The sequence below is a fragment of the Aulonocara sp. 'chitande type north' Nkhata Bay genome, linkage group LG18 (genome assembly GCF_057382095.1).
Source record: "Aulonocara sp. 'chitande type north' Nkhata Bay isolate Kocher_YH1m ecotype deep benthic linkage group LG18, A_spYH_male_GT1.1, whole genome shotgun sequence".
Lineage (NCBI taxonomy): Eukaryota > Metazoa > Chordata > Actinopteri > Cichliformes > Cichlidae > Aulonocara > Aulonocara sp. 'chitande type north' Nkhata Bay.
The window spans coordinates 41,044,396-41,057,819 of NC_141361.1; the positions used below are offsets into that span (position 1 = coordinate 41,044,396).

Sequence of the window (13,424 nt, forward strand, 5' to 3'; positions counted from 1 at the left end):
CATGACGCTGTGTGTAGCGCTGTGTTTGTATGGCATACGTGCGCCATTCAGTGCACTACTGTGTAATCACATTTGTGTAACATCACTGTGAACAGAATATAGCGTTACTTATGCAGATTTAATAAGGACTAATGACAGTTTAGCATAAAAGACAAACAGCAACAGATTTCTGTTAACAGCATCTCCATCTTCACTCCGAGTGATCCTCCTCCATCTGTTTACATTCTGATGAGGCTCCATCGGATCTCCAGCCTGGCAGCCGGGCTCTGCTGTGTAATGGCTGCCTGCTTGATGTGTCCTTGACAGGAAAAAGCTCTTTTTTGCTGTTCACTGCGTTTGTTGGGCAGGCAGGTGTTACCAGCTCACAGCTGCTGTGAAGGACACAGAAAGGAACAAGGTGAGCAGGGAAATAAGCACTACAGGTAAAAAAGTGAGTCTCACAGGAACCACGGCAGCTGTGTGAGTACTACAGACCTGTACATGTTACCTGCATGTGTGAGAGAGAAATGGACCTGAACAGAAAGTTTAACCTAAAGGTCATCACCAGCATCTGTCTGTGACGCCTGGCTTCCTCCCTCAGTGTTCACAGTGGACCTTGATTTAAAATCAGTCAATTAAGGCACGCGGTGAATGCCAAGAGAGGAGCCTCTGCTGCTCCACCGCAGCCGGATTACAGTAAAAGCTGCTGTGGTCTTATTTATGTATGCATGTGTGCACAGAGCAGGACAATGACTCTGACCAGGAGTCTCACTGCAGAAACACCCTCGCTGTACGTGTAATAACAGTAAATGCTGACTTCTGTGTGATTTCTATAATAAAATATTTGGATCCAAATACAAAGTGGGAATTCTTTCCTCTGCCTGAAATGGACTTGCACACCATGAAGAACCAAAGTGTCCATAAATCTGCGCTTCAGCAGCTGAAAAAGCTTTTTACAGTGAAAACCTAAAGTAAGCCCGAGTGAGGCTCTGCTGGGGAACAGAGTAATGTTTCATATGGTAATAATGTTCTACTTTCTATTCTGTATTAGTGGACTCAGATTTTTAATCTAATAAATCATTCTCACCCATAAGTAGATCCAAACACATTTGATCCACTAACCAATGAACGTGATGTTTGAAAATAACACATAAAAACCAGGTGAGCAGTGAGCAGCCACCTGGACAGCGAGGCTAAAATCAGCAGGTCAGAGAGCGTGCACGCTTCCACCAGAAACACTTTTGGGACATTTACTGTATAACAAGGAAGCCACAGAGCAGCGTGGCCTCACTGCCGCTCCCAGCGATATAACAACAGATGTATTCGTGTGTTCGGTCTCAGACGACATTTGGCTACGTTAAACGCTGCAGTCACTTAATTTCATGTGAAGGAAACTGGTGGGAGCAGAAGCCTGACGGGAGCAGGTTCCTGTGGCCCACTCTTTCTAATATTCTGTTTAGCTTGTTTACATCTAAACGTCCTCGTTATACAAGCCAGTCTAATCTGAGCCGGGCTGCCTGTTAATCCTCAGCAAGGACTGAGCTGCATTTAGTCTCCCTGCGTCTCTGGATGTTTCCACGGGGGTCTGTCAGCTGTCTCCAGGATTTCAGAAACGCTCGTTGTGTGTTTCACCCACTCTGCTCCATCCACGCTGACACAAACGCACACAGATTATGTAGTCTCTCTGTGTCTTTACACAGACAAGGCATGTCATATTAATCCTTCACAATCAAATCAAATCACTTTTATTGTCACATCACATGTGCAGGTACATTGGTACAGCACATGTGAGTGAAATTCTTGTGTGCGAGCTTCACAAGCAATCAGCTGGATATACACATGACCACTGCAGCCAGTGCACAATATTTAATATTTAAAATGCAATCGCAGATCCCACTTACATGAGACGTGGGCTCACCTGAGACCGTGGCTGATTGTGACCCACACCTGTTTTCACACCCTGGCTCGATTAGGCAGAGGATCAATAGGGGGTCCACGCCCCTCTTGGGGACACTCCCATAGGGCTTCAAATGTGGGACTCTGTTGCTCTTAGAGCTGAAGAAGCTTCTTCAACAAGCTGTCCAGGCGTGTTTCTTTCCGAGCTCCTTCCACAAACAGAACATGTTGTGCGTGTGTTGTGTTTTCCTTCACACTGCGCTGTTTCTGTGATTTTGTCACAGGTCAGTCATTTAACCAATAACCATGAAGTTAAACCGTTTAAACGCTTCAACCCTATAACATGCGAAACGTTGTTCAAACACCAGATGGCGCTGATGTCTTTCACTCCACGTGGGTTGCACGATAACGCTGCTCAGCGTGGAGAATCACTTTGTTGAATCACTACCCAGAGCCTGATTAGCCACACTGCTTTCCAGAGAGCGGGGCTCCACACACTGTCGAGTCCAAAGACTCCAGGCATCCGCGTGGTTACTGACACGGCTCCACGCTCGCGACCACTTCCCGTTGCGCTCCTAACCCAGCTGAGTGTTTTAGGTAACAGCAGCGCACCGATTCATAGAGTCTGACTGCAGACAAACACTCGAACATGAACCGTGGATCTCCTGCCTGAGTGAGGCTGTGGAATAACCAGTATCACAGTATTACTGGCTGATGCGGTGTCATCATTAAACATATGCAATCATCTCATTTTACTACACGCCAGCAGGTCCCCGTGTTGTGTTTTCATATTTGTTTCAAAATAAATCCGCATCTGATCGAGTCAGGCGCTAACACGGAGAGCGCATGCGCAAACGTTCCGCTGGTCAAAAATAAATAATTAATAAATAAATAATAATACGGAAAACAAAAAAACGTCACTCGGTTCCAAAGGTGGCAACGTCATATATGTGGCATTCAAGTGTCATTGGAATCTACAGCTCACTGAAATCAATGACTGTAAAAACCAGTTTCGCTGAATTTCCAGGCACACAGCATTATGTTGGAAATATTTACTTTCTGGAGAAAACTGGGAAAAGATGAATGAAGTTCTAATGTCAACATGGCATTTAAATCAAGCAAGGGGCCCCCGCCTGATTTCATAGTAGTGGCTGTAGTTTTACATATTAGACCAATCTTCTTCAGATAGCTCTATTTCAGCCTCTTTCTCCATTTCTACATTTAATATAGGTGGGAGACAATTTCCTTTCAGTTTGTAGTGTTGAGTATATCATAGACATTTGGTTTTTTTAGCACTTTCCCTTTAGATATGTTTATAAAGATCTGAACTAGAGATTTTCTCTCCTTAGACATAATATTGTTATTAAAATAAGATCTTAATTGGAGATATCTAAAAAAAATCACCTCTCTCCAAGTTGTAATTAACTGACATTTGTTGAAAGGTATCTAAACCTTTTTCAGATGATATTTTCCAGCATGCAGTGACACCCAGGTTGCACCAGTTTTTAAACCCACTGTCAATATTTGCAGGGCTGTATCATATGCTGGTCACCGTAGTATTCTCACATCTCTTTCAAACGTTTTATCTTTAAATTCCCTGAACCAGATACTTACTGGTACATTTATGCAGTAGGATACCTTATTTAAAAATGACTGTATCAATGATTTATCTCCAAGAATAGTCGAAAGGGGAACACGAACTTCCGCCTGGTCCATTTCTTTCCATTTGGCGTCACATGTTGAGTCGCATCATGCAGTCAGGACTCTGACTGTGCAGCCTGACAATCATTTTCTAGACATGGAAGACCATGCCTTCTTTATTTCTAGATAATTACAATGTCTTATACTTTATTCTAGGTCTGTGTTTTCCCCAAATAAAATTTGAGAACATTCTTTTCCATTCGATAAATTGCCTAGAGGACACCTCGACAGGCAATGCCAGGAATAAATAAGGCAGTTTAGGTAATACCGTCATTTTTATTCATTCATTGAACCCCTAAATATTTAATTAAGTTTTTACTCCAATTATTCTTTGAGGAGTTTTAGAATATATTTATCTGGATTATATTTAAAGGTAAGAATTTGAGTTTTATGAAGATTTAACTTGTAACCAGAGTATGAGCCATACGTATTGAGCAAAGATAGTAATATTGGTAGGCTAAAGTCAGGTTTAGTAGGAGTCACCAGGACATCATCTGCATATAGACAAACCTTACACTCTTTGCCGTTAATGGTAACTCCTGTAACTTCCTCGCATTGTCGAATAGCCTGTGCCAATGGTTCAATAAACAGTGCAAATAGAGCAGGGCTAAGAGGACAGCCCTGTCTACACCCTCTTTTAAGAAGAACTAAACCTGAGACGTCCCCATTAACCTTTATCCTGGCAGAAGGACAATTATATAAGCACCTCAAACAACTGATAATCTGGTTATTAAAACCAAAACGTTTTAGAACCCGATATAAAAACTCCCATCTAACAGAATCAAAAGCTTTTTCAGCGTCAAATGGCAGGAATTTAAACTGTTATAAATCATTTGTTGTCTGTCTGTCAGTAATAGGTCGAACAAATCTCTCATGCATGATGTCAGGTCCTTTTAAGCCTGAAAGAACATTCCCATCACAAAGTAGAAGCTGCAATCAGCTTTTGCCAAAGTGACTATCCTTTATTTATGCTGGTAGAAAGTCTCACTGACAGTAAAATAACCTGTGCTTTTAGCTTTAAGATACACAGATGAGGGCTTGTAGGACATTTTAATCAAAACAAAACGTGGATTATATATGAAACATAGACAAGATGATGATGTCACCTATTGGTGATGATGATGTCACCATCACCATTGCCATTACGAATCCTCGAGTTGTGAAAGTAGTGTGATCATGCTGTGAAACAGGATGCTACAGGCACACTGGCTACCTACGTGTCTATTACAGATGCATAAGCAAGCACACCCGGGTGTCTCCTCTTTAACTCTAATGGGCACCTTCGTTTCCAGAGTAAACATAACGCTGTTTTCAGTAAGAATAAAACTAGTGACTGAGACTATAAGAAAATCATTACTGTATCAAAGAGCAGGGAAGACTTCAGCTGGAAGCCTGCCATTAAAAATGTGACATTTATGGCATTTCTGCGTTGGCCTCATTCGATAAATTTAAATGTGATGACATTATGACGCTGAGTCCTCTCTAAGCCAGCTCATTACCTCACCATTAAGCTTAAAAACGACCAGTTTACTCCCCACATCTGGTGACATCTCACGAAGAAAGCCACACCTCGTTACACCCACCACTACTTTACCTTCGCCGATCTTCGGCCCGTTCTTATATTTCCCACTGCACGCGAACGCAGCGGGAGACAGGAGGTGGAGAGAGGTAGAGGATGAACGACAGCGAGCGAGGAAGACCCAGCTAACGCCAACACTGTTGGCCTGTCCTCCAGAAACACAGCGATAAAAACAGAATTACGGTTTTTATCTTCAGCTGAGATGCAGCTCCGCGAACACTTCGTCGAGTGTGTTTGAGACAGCGGAGATGCTGTGCCGGTAGTTAGCTAGGTTACCCGTAAAGACAAAAGGGCACCTCTCTGAGCATAATCTTTGGATGAGAGTCGCTGTGTAAGCAGCGAAAGCCTCCCGCTGCCGCCTCCCGGCTACAGTAACGGTAGGAGAGGAAGACTGACGCCGCGGCCGACATGAAATTCACAGAGCATCTGTCAGCTCACATCACCCCGGAGTGGAGGAAGCAGTACATCCAGTATGAGGTGAGTTAGCTTCACGTTAAACCTCTACTAGCAGCTAGTTAGCACACTGGCTAACTACACAACCGGTTACTTCATTTTAGAAATCTTATTTAAACATGGCCGTCGTGCTTTAACAGGAAAAACACACAGGGGTCCTTCAGCGGATGTGCTTCAATACAAGCAACAGCAGGTCGTTAGCGTTAGCCAGGCAAACTAGGCTAGCTAGATTTGTGTTGTTGCTCTGCAGGTTTGAGCCGCGGAGTCCCGTGTGTTGGCGTGCACGCGCGTGTCCTCCCAGATGTGTTTAGGAGACAAACCCGTTTCAGCTGAGTCATCGTTTATCGAGCCCGTTAATCTTTGGACCGTTAACCCCGGTGTCTGTGGTTAACCAGCTGAGCTGAGTGTGGGCGGTCAGGGAGCGGTGCTCAGGTCGACCTGTGAGCCATCAATGCCATCGATCTCTGCTGGAGCCTGATTGGCACCAGGGTCTGTCAGTGTAAACAACAACATACATGAACAACACTGCAGCCTCACGCCCTGCAACTGACCGCATGCTGCGCTCGTCAAGGTTGCTGTGAGCACTCCGATGGGAATCGGACAAAGCTCTTCAGCACCATCATCCAAATACCAACTGAGGAAACATCAGTGAGACCCAGCAGAGCATCGGGGACTCGTGTAGGCCCTGTGTGGATTTTGCACGCTGAATTGGCTGTATTACAGATTTCGGCTCATAGTCACTGCCAGTGTTTGTTTTCTGCTTTCTTTTTACTTTGTGAACTAACTGAAATAAGATCGTTGTTGTCCTCAGAGTTCCCGTGTTCCCACTTGCCCCAACAACAGTTCCTGTTTAGAGCAATAAGTTTATGGGCTTCAAATCCCAGCAGTGGATTAATAACACCAGGTAGAGTGATGTTTGTGCAGAGCCTCAGACTCTAAGGTGTTTACGTATTCATTTTTGGCAAAGTTCTGATAATTTGTTATCTTCAGATATGAGCAGAAGGAAACCTTTTGTCAACTTACAACCAAATCCTTACTTGCACCTTGAAGCCCCAAAGTTAGTGTAGAGTCTTGAAGCGCCAGGCATAGACCACGATAATCCTGGACCTCTGCGTTCACATGCAATCAGTGTGTAGAATAAAGTGGTTGATTCCAGTTGCAACAGGCCAATAAAAAGACATGCATCAAATATCATCTGCTGTTACAGCCTCTGTCAATATGTATGTGTAGACATAAGCTATAAAGTTGCATCAAGAAGTGTTGTACACCGCCTCGTTGTGGCTGGACTCCAGTGTCATGTTCCTGTCTTCAGGTTTCCTCTCGTAGCTGTGAGCAGCGGTGTCGGCCTTTTTGGTGACAGTATTTGCTCACAAGTCACAGACTGGTACAGCTGCACTGAATTTGCTAGCATAGCAAAACTGGAGCCATCAGGATGAGTAGGAGCTTGTTTACATACTTGTTTGTTTAGCTGAAGCATTGATTGGGTCAAATCTGCATCTCTGTATTTGTCAGTCTGTGTGAGCTGGAGCTGAGATTCTGGCTTGAAGTCAGAAGCCATCAGTCGTCTCCTCGGCTTGTTTTAATCTGGTGTTCCTTTTGTGTGACATTCACATTTAGCTTGGAGCCAAATACCTTTTCCAGAAGTTAGAAATGGTATTAGCAGCCTTGTTCGGTGTTTTATCAGCCTTGTAGCTTTTTAAAATTCACATTAGGTTAGCACAGCTCGGCAGCTCCAGGCACTAATGTAATCACCTGTAATCACAAAACAAACAGCCTCAGCTGAAACAGAGAGTTGCTGACTTGGAGACAAGCCGGTAAGGTTAGTCTGATGGAAGTGTCCATCAGCAAAGAGTGTTGATGGTGGCAAGCTGCACAGACACACAAACATGTGCACACAGAACAGGGAATTTTGTCTACATTTACTTTCTGTTCAAATAAAGACTCCTGCAGCTGTTGTAAATGACATGCATCCAATCGTTAACTTTAGCCCAAACCAAGGTGACGAAAGAGCAGTCTGCTTAAAAGACCGTCTAGAGGAAGTGCGTTGTTTGGCCTGCTGTTTGCTCTGTTTTTACCTGTAAGTCCATAGATAGAAGCGCAGACATGGACAGATGCGCAGACATCTAGGACCACCCTTAGTTGTAGTATGTATGTGTGCTAATGTAGGGTGGCTGTAGCTCAGGTGGCAGAGCAGGTCAGCCACTAATCAGAAGGTCGGTGGTTCGATCCCAGGCTGCCTCCTGGCTGCATGCCAACTATCCTTGGGCAAGATACTAACCCCGTGTTTGCCTACTGGTGGTGGTCAGAGGGGCCGGTGGCGCCAGTGTCCGGCAGCCTCGCCTCTGTCAGTGCGCCCCAGGGTGGCTGTGGCTACAATGTAGCTGCCATCACCAGTGTGTGAATGGGTGAATGTAGTGTTTGGGGTCCTTAGGGACTAGAAAAAAGCGCCATACAAATGCAGGCCATTTACCATTTAATGAGCGCGTCCAGAGACAAATTTAGCCGGCGTGGACGTATCAGGAGGCAGGATGGAGATGACGACATGTTGGGCCACAGCTTTAACAGTAGAACGTGTCTGTTTGGCTGGGACTGTAAGTACATCTGTGTCTTTGACACACTCAGAGGCAGTTTTCACTCACAGATAGGAGTTTAGGACTTTATAACTATAAACGGTATTACAGCAGCACTATTTTATCTTCTGTTCACACAGTTGCATACGTGTGGGATTAATCAGTCTGCGGGTGCATGCATGTAATGCACGGTTACAGTGGATTACCTGCTGGCACTCAGTTCAGAGCAGTATTATTCAGATGACCTTGAATTTCTTGGTCTCTCTGACATAAAATCTGCATGGTTGGATAAAAGCTGTTGTGGAATTCCTCCATAGATTTCAGCTCTGGCTTCTCTCCCATCTTGTTCATATAACCTTTGTTTGAAAACGCCAAATCTGATATATCTTTGCTACGGCGAGGGAATGACGAGTATTTCAAACAATGGCCGTGTATTTGTTACTTATTTCCTCTGAAGTTTCAGAGGCTTTCTTCCTGCCCCTGCAGTTTTTGGACACAGACCAGATGGAGCTTGTTGTTCCACCCAGCTGTAAATCTGGCCCCGGGCCGTGTTAGTTTTAGTCCTGTGAAGATGTGGGACCCGGGCCTGTGACGTTTGCAGAGCCGTGGGGTTCAGGGCCGTTACATGTGTGCGGTGTTTTCTGTCAGCTTGTTTGGGTGAAACGCCGAGCAGCAGAGGCCCATAAACTGAGCTGACATGATAGGATGTCTGCTAAAACAAACCTTCTGTGTCGGCGGTTTTCAGCATGCTCCCACTGACTGCAGTTTTCCCAGCACTGCTGACATTCCAACACTGTGCAACTTGTGTTTTTTACTGAAGTTTTATCATCAAAGCGTGAGAAATGTAGTAGTAATGATAATAATACTAATCCAGGGTCAAACTCTGTTGACATGCTGGCTCCATGTAAACCTGTGGAGGGAAGCAGCTTCATGCAAAGTGCCAGGCTCGTAGTGCGTCTACCAGACAGGCGCTGTAAGAATAAAAACGCCTGCTGGTCATCCGTATGACTCAACGGGCTCATTGACTACAAACCCTGCTGCATGACTACATGGCTGGAGCTCTGTGAGTCTGGGTTATATTTTTCTGTATCAACAGTTGAGATGTTTGTGTGTGTTGGAGGACGAAGGTCAGGATAATGAACCAGACAGAAATGGGAGAAGCGAGTGGAAAAGAGAAAGATGGGACTGGTCGGCTCATTTAGTTACCAGCTGATCGGGTGTAATAACAATGAAACCATTTGGAGTTGTTTCTTCTCATTGTTTGTTTGTATGGTTCAAAAGCACAAATAGATTTCTTTCAAATCTTTTCTAACGTTCATAAACAGCAAATAACCTGATGCTGTGTCAGGAGCTGGTGCAGACGTGGTGTTTCACACACAGGACTGCAGCTGCAGCCAGACTAACTTCTTAACTCGATCATAGAAACATGTATAAAGTTGAGTGAAAGTGTATGAAACATCAAACTTGTACTACAGCCGTAGGCGAGGCCGCGTACAGAGTGGGTGTGATGTCACACCGCTTTTATAATGGCGACGCTGGCCTGGTCTCAGACATCCAAGTTGTCAAACGCACCTCTGCCAGCTGATGTCCCACATGTGTTTGAATATTTGCACATTCCTGGTAAACTGGTGTTTCTGGTTTTTCTCTAAATGAAGAACCAGTATCGATCCTGCAGAGTAAACTGTTCTGCAGCACCCTGCTTGATACTGAGCTAAGGAGCATCAATGCAGGAACCATGCATGTCTTTAGGCTTGAAGACTGAAGTTTATGCAGATGAAGCCCTTTCATTAGCTTCCACATTACAGCACTCGTTAAATGGGGATTCTTTTGGGCTTCGTCCTGCTGTGGTGCAAGCGCCTGTTTGCTGCACAAGTATCTGGGTCTGCTATTGATGAACTGATCAACATTTGTGATGCGTGCACCCTGCAGTGTGTGTGTGAATGTGCTTGTGATCCACAAAGACCTGCGTGTGCATTGTGCAGAAATGTGTGGGTACTGCTGCAGGACAAGTCATCCTGGTAACAGTCTGATCAGAGATGGAAGGATCTAACCCAGCATGCTCATAGACCAGGGGTGGGCAACTCCAGGCCTCGAGGGCCGGTGTCCTGCAGGTTTAGATCTCACCTTGAGTCAACGCACCTGAATCACATGATTAGTTCGTTACCAGGCCTCTGCAGAACTTCAAGACATGTCGAGGAGCTAATTTATCCATTTAAACCAGCTGTGTTGGTTCAAGGACACGTCTAAAACCTGCAGGACACCGGCCCTCGAGGCCTGGAGCTGGACACCCCTGTCATAGACCCAGTGTTGGTAAGGTGCTGACCATGGTGTGCATGTGGCTCTGTGAATGAATCACCAATCCTGTCATGGACTCAAAACCAACTGAAAAATACTTACAGAAGATATTTGGAGACACGCATGATGTGAACTAAGACGCACCTCACATGATACAACGTGGTTTGTCAGTAGTGTGGATGACCTGCCGTAGCTTATGTGCCTGCTTTGTCATTGACTGCATTTTTCCAGCACACCACTGCAGCTCAGGCTGTGCAGCAGAAGTGGAAACTGAGCTGCAGCACTTCATGGGAAGTTAGTTTGCTGATGATAGCTGGTTTCAGGTGGGTGAGGAATAGAGAAGCTGACAGTGAAATGAGGGTTTTACTTCAGGCGCTGTCTCAGTCAGAGGACATTCAGAGGAGGCTTTCTGAATGTGACAGACCTCATTAAAGCACAAGAGTTGTTTTTTCCACACTCTGGGATAAGACTTGGATAGATGGCGCATGTAACATTGTAGCATGTTTCCACTCATGTTGCTACAATTAAAAGTTGATTGTTTTTACTCTACTTACACTCAACCACAACGTGTCTGAACAAAACTGGGCGGTGTACAGTAAACTAACTGAAGACCACAGGTTCTTATTAAGCTGAGTCATCTTAAGTACGTAGGCTTACATGTACCTGTAGAGCGAAGGGCCTGTGTTCGTCTGGTGGGCGAGCTGCTGGGAATCCAAACGTGCACCAGTGTGAAGCAGAGCTTGTTTTAATGAAAGTTTCTAAGCGTCCAGCTCCAGGATGGAGTTTGTGATGGTTGGTGCAGCAGGACTGGAAAATCATTCATAAATTCATAGATGCCCACCCCTCTGTGAAAATGGCCCTTTGGTGTTTTCTGTTATGCTTATACTACATTATCTCCTGCTGATCAAACATGGGCAATTTAAGCTTTTAAAAAACACCACACACACTTAACATCCTAACATCACCTATGGACGGTGTTGTGTCAGACTACCTGCCCGCATTCTGATTTTGTAGATTTTGATATATTCCAATAAAGAAGGATAACTGGGTCTGTGTTGTTGCTCGTCTTCAAACACCAAAACGAACACAATCACACGTCACTCCTTGTGAAGAGCTTCAGAAGTCCAGACTGAACCTTAATGACTGGCCTGCACAAAGCAATTACTTGAATCCTATTGGAAAGTCTGTGAGGTGAACCGAAGACCAAGGTCCGTGCCAGCACAGCATCAAATCTGGAGGAGCTTTACACAAATTCACCATCACTACAGTTTAAAATAGAATAGCAACGATGTGGCCAGCTGATGTACTGAGCTGTAAACATGTTATTTGTCCTGCTGACGCTGACAGTCTGACTTAATTTTGGACCAAGTGGCTTTCAGAGTTTGCAGTTTTTACACTTCCATGTTGGTATTTTTCACTCAGCCTTGGTGTTTCGTTGGGCTCTGTTTGTTAACCTCTCAGGTCACTAATGAACCGGCTCCCGTCAGCTAGTGTCTGATGCCTTCTATTTTAGCCTAATTCAGCAAATATGAAATATGGTTTATAAGTTGGTAAGCAATTTTCTTATTCTACTTTTTTCATTAAAGACTTATTTTTTATGGCTTTACCACAAATGAGGAGAACATACATGTTGCTACAGGGGTGGCTGTAGCTCAGGCGGTAGAGCAGGTCATCTACTGATCGGAAGGTTGGTGGTTCGAGTCTGCATGCCAAATATCCTTGGGCAAGATACTAACCCCAAATTGATCTCTGATGCATCCATCGGAGTATGAATGTGTGTGAATTAGATCAATGTGCTTGTGTGAATGTGTGAATGCACAGGTTGTGTAAAGCGCTTTGAGCGCTCAGAAGAGTAGAAAAGCGCTGTATAACAACCAGTCCATTTACCATTTGAAGCCTGAACCAAAGTTTGCTCTCCCCCCTGTAGCTCAAGGGGGAGAGCATCTACTGATCAGGAGGTTAGTGATGCCTGCACCCCCCAGTGTGGGTGGAGGTTAGCTAGGAAGCACTAAAAGGTGCTTGTGTGAGTGAGTGTGGCATGTTGTATGAAGAGCTGTGAGCTCTGGGACAGTAGAATAGTGCTTTATAAGAACGAGTAGCTCGAAGTCATCTCTCCCAGCTCGTCATCAAACTAAACTCTGCTCAGAGCTGATCCAGGGTCAGGGGGACAGGTGACGGCTCCTAGACTTCATTGTTGTTGTTGTCGACCCTGCTCTGATGAATATTTGTGTTCTCTTCACTCAGCTGTACAGTCTCCTCTATCACTGAAAACTAACACAGCTGCTTCTCCTTTTCCTTTGGCTCATTTCTTCATTTTCTCATATTTGCTTGCATTTAAATCTGAACCCCTGTCTCTCTGTGTACTCGGCCTGTACCACTACACTCGCTGTCTTTGGATCATCTACCCCCATCTACCCACTTTCACATAATGGTATGATCCCAATCTGTCTCTCCGTGTGATTGGCCACATTGGATGCTGAGCAGCTGAATCTTCAGCTCTTCCTGACTGAGGTCAGCTCGTTCATGAACAGCTCATCACTATAATCTACGTGCACTGACTTGTAGTGACTTTCAAGAACATTTCAAGAACCCACAGAAGAACACTGGGAACACTGGGAACATGGCAATTGTGGAGATTAAAGGGAACAGAAATAAAGGCTTCAGTGTCATAACCCTCATGTCTTTCTGCAGCCAGAGGCACACATGCAGAAACACCAGTGTTGGAAAGACTGAGTAAATATGTGGGTGTAAAATGATTTACTGCTGATAATGCTGGGAGCACTGGGAGCACTGGCTGATGCCTTCAGATGAAACTTCCCCGCGTGCGTCCTGTCACATTCAACTTTGACGTCTGTGTAAAATTTCCCACCTGTCAGTGTGTCTCTGTGTCCCACAATGCTTTGCAGCCTCTGATGGAAGCCCGCCCTGACAGAGCCTCGTACGATCTGCTG

At 44.9% G+C, this 13,424-nt stretch overlaps 1 protein-coding gene across 2 annotated transcripts in view; it reads left to right on the forward strand.

Moving 5' to 3' along the window:
• The first annotated feature begins 5,213 nt into the window (after positions 1-5,213).
• LOC147309277 (solute carrier family 53 member 1) overlaps positions 5,214-13,424 on the forward strand; it is a 38,472-nt gene continuing 30,261 nt past the window's right edge. For both annotated transcript variants that reach the window (XM_086273241.1, XM_086273242.1), the window contains exon 1: positions 5,214-5,632. In XM_086273241.1, the coding sequence (XP_086129367.1) occupies positions 5,564-5,632 (69 nt within the window). In that variant the 5' untranslated portion in view covers positions 5,214-5,563. The remainder of the gene's footprint in view (positions 5,633-13,424) is intronic.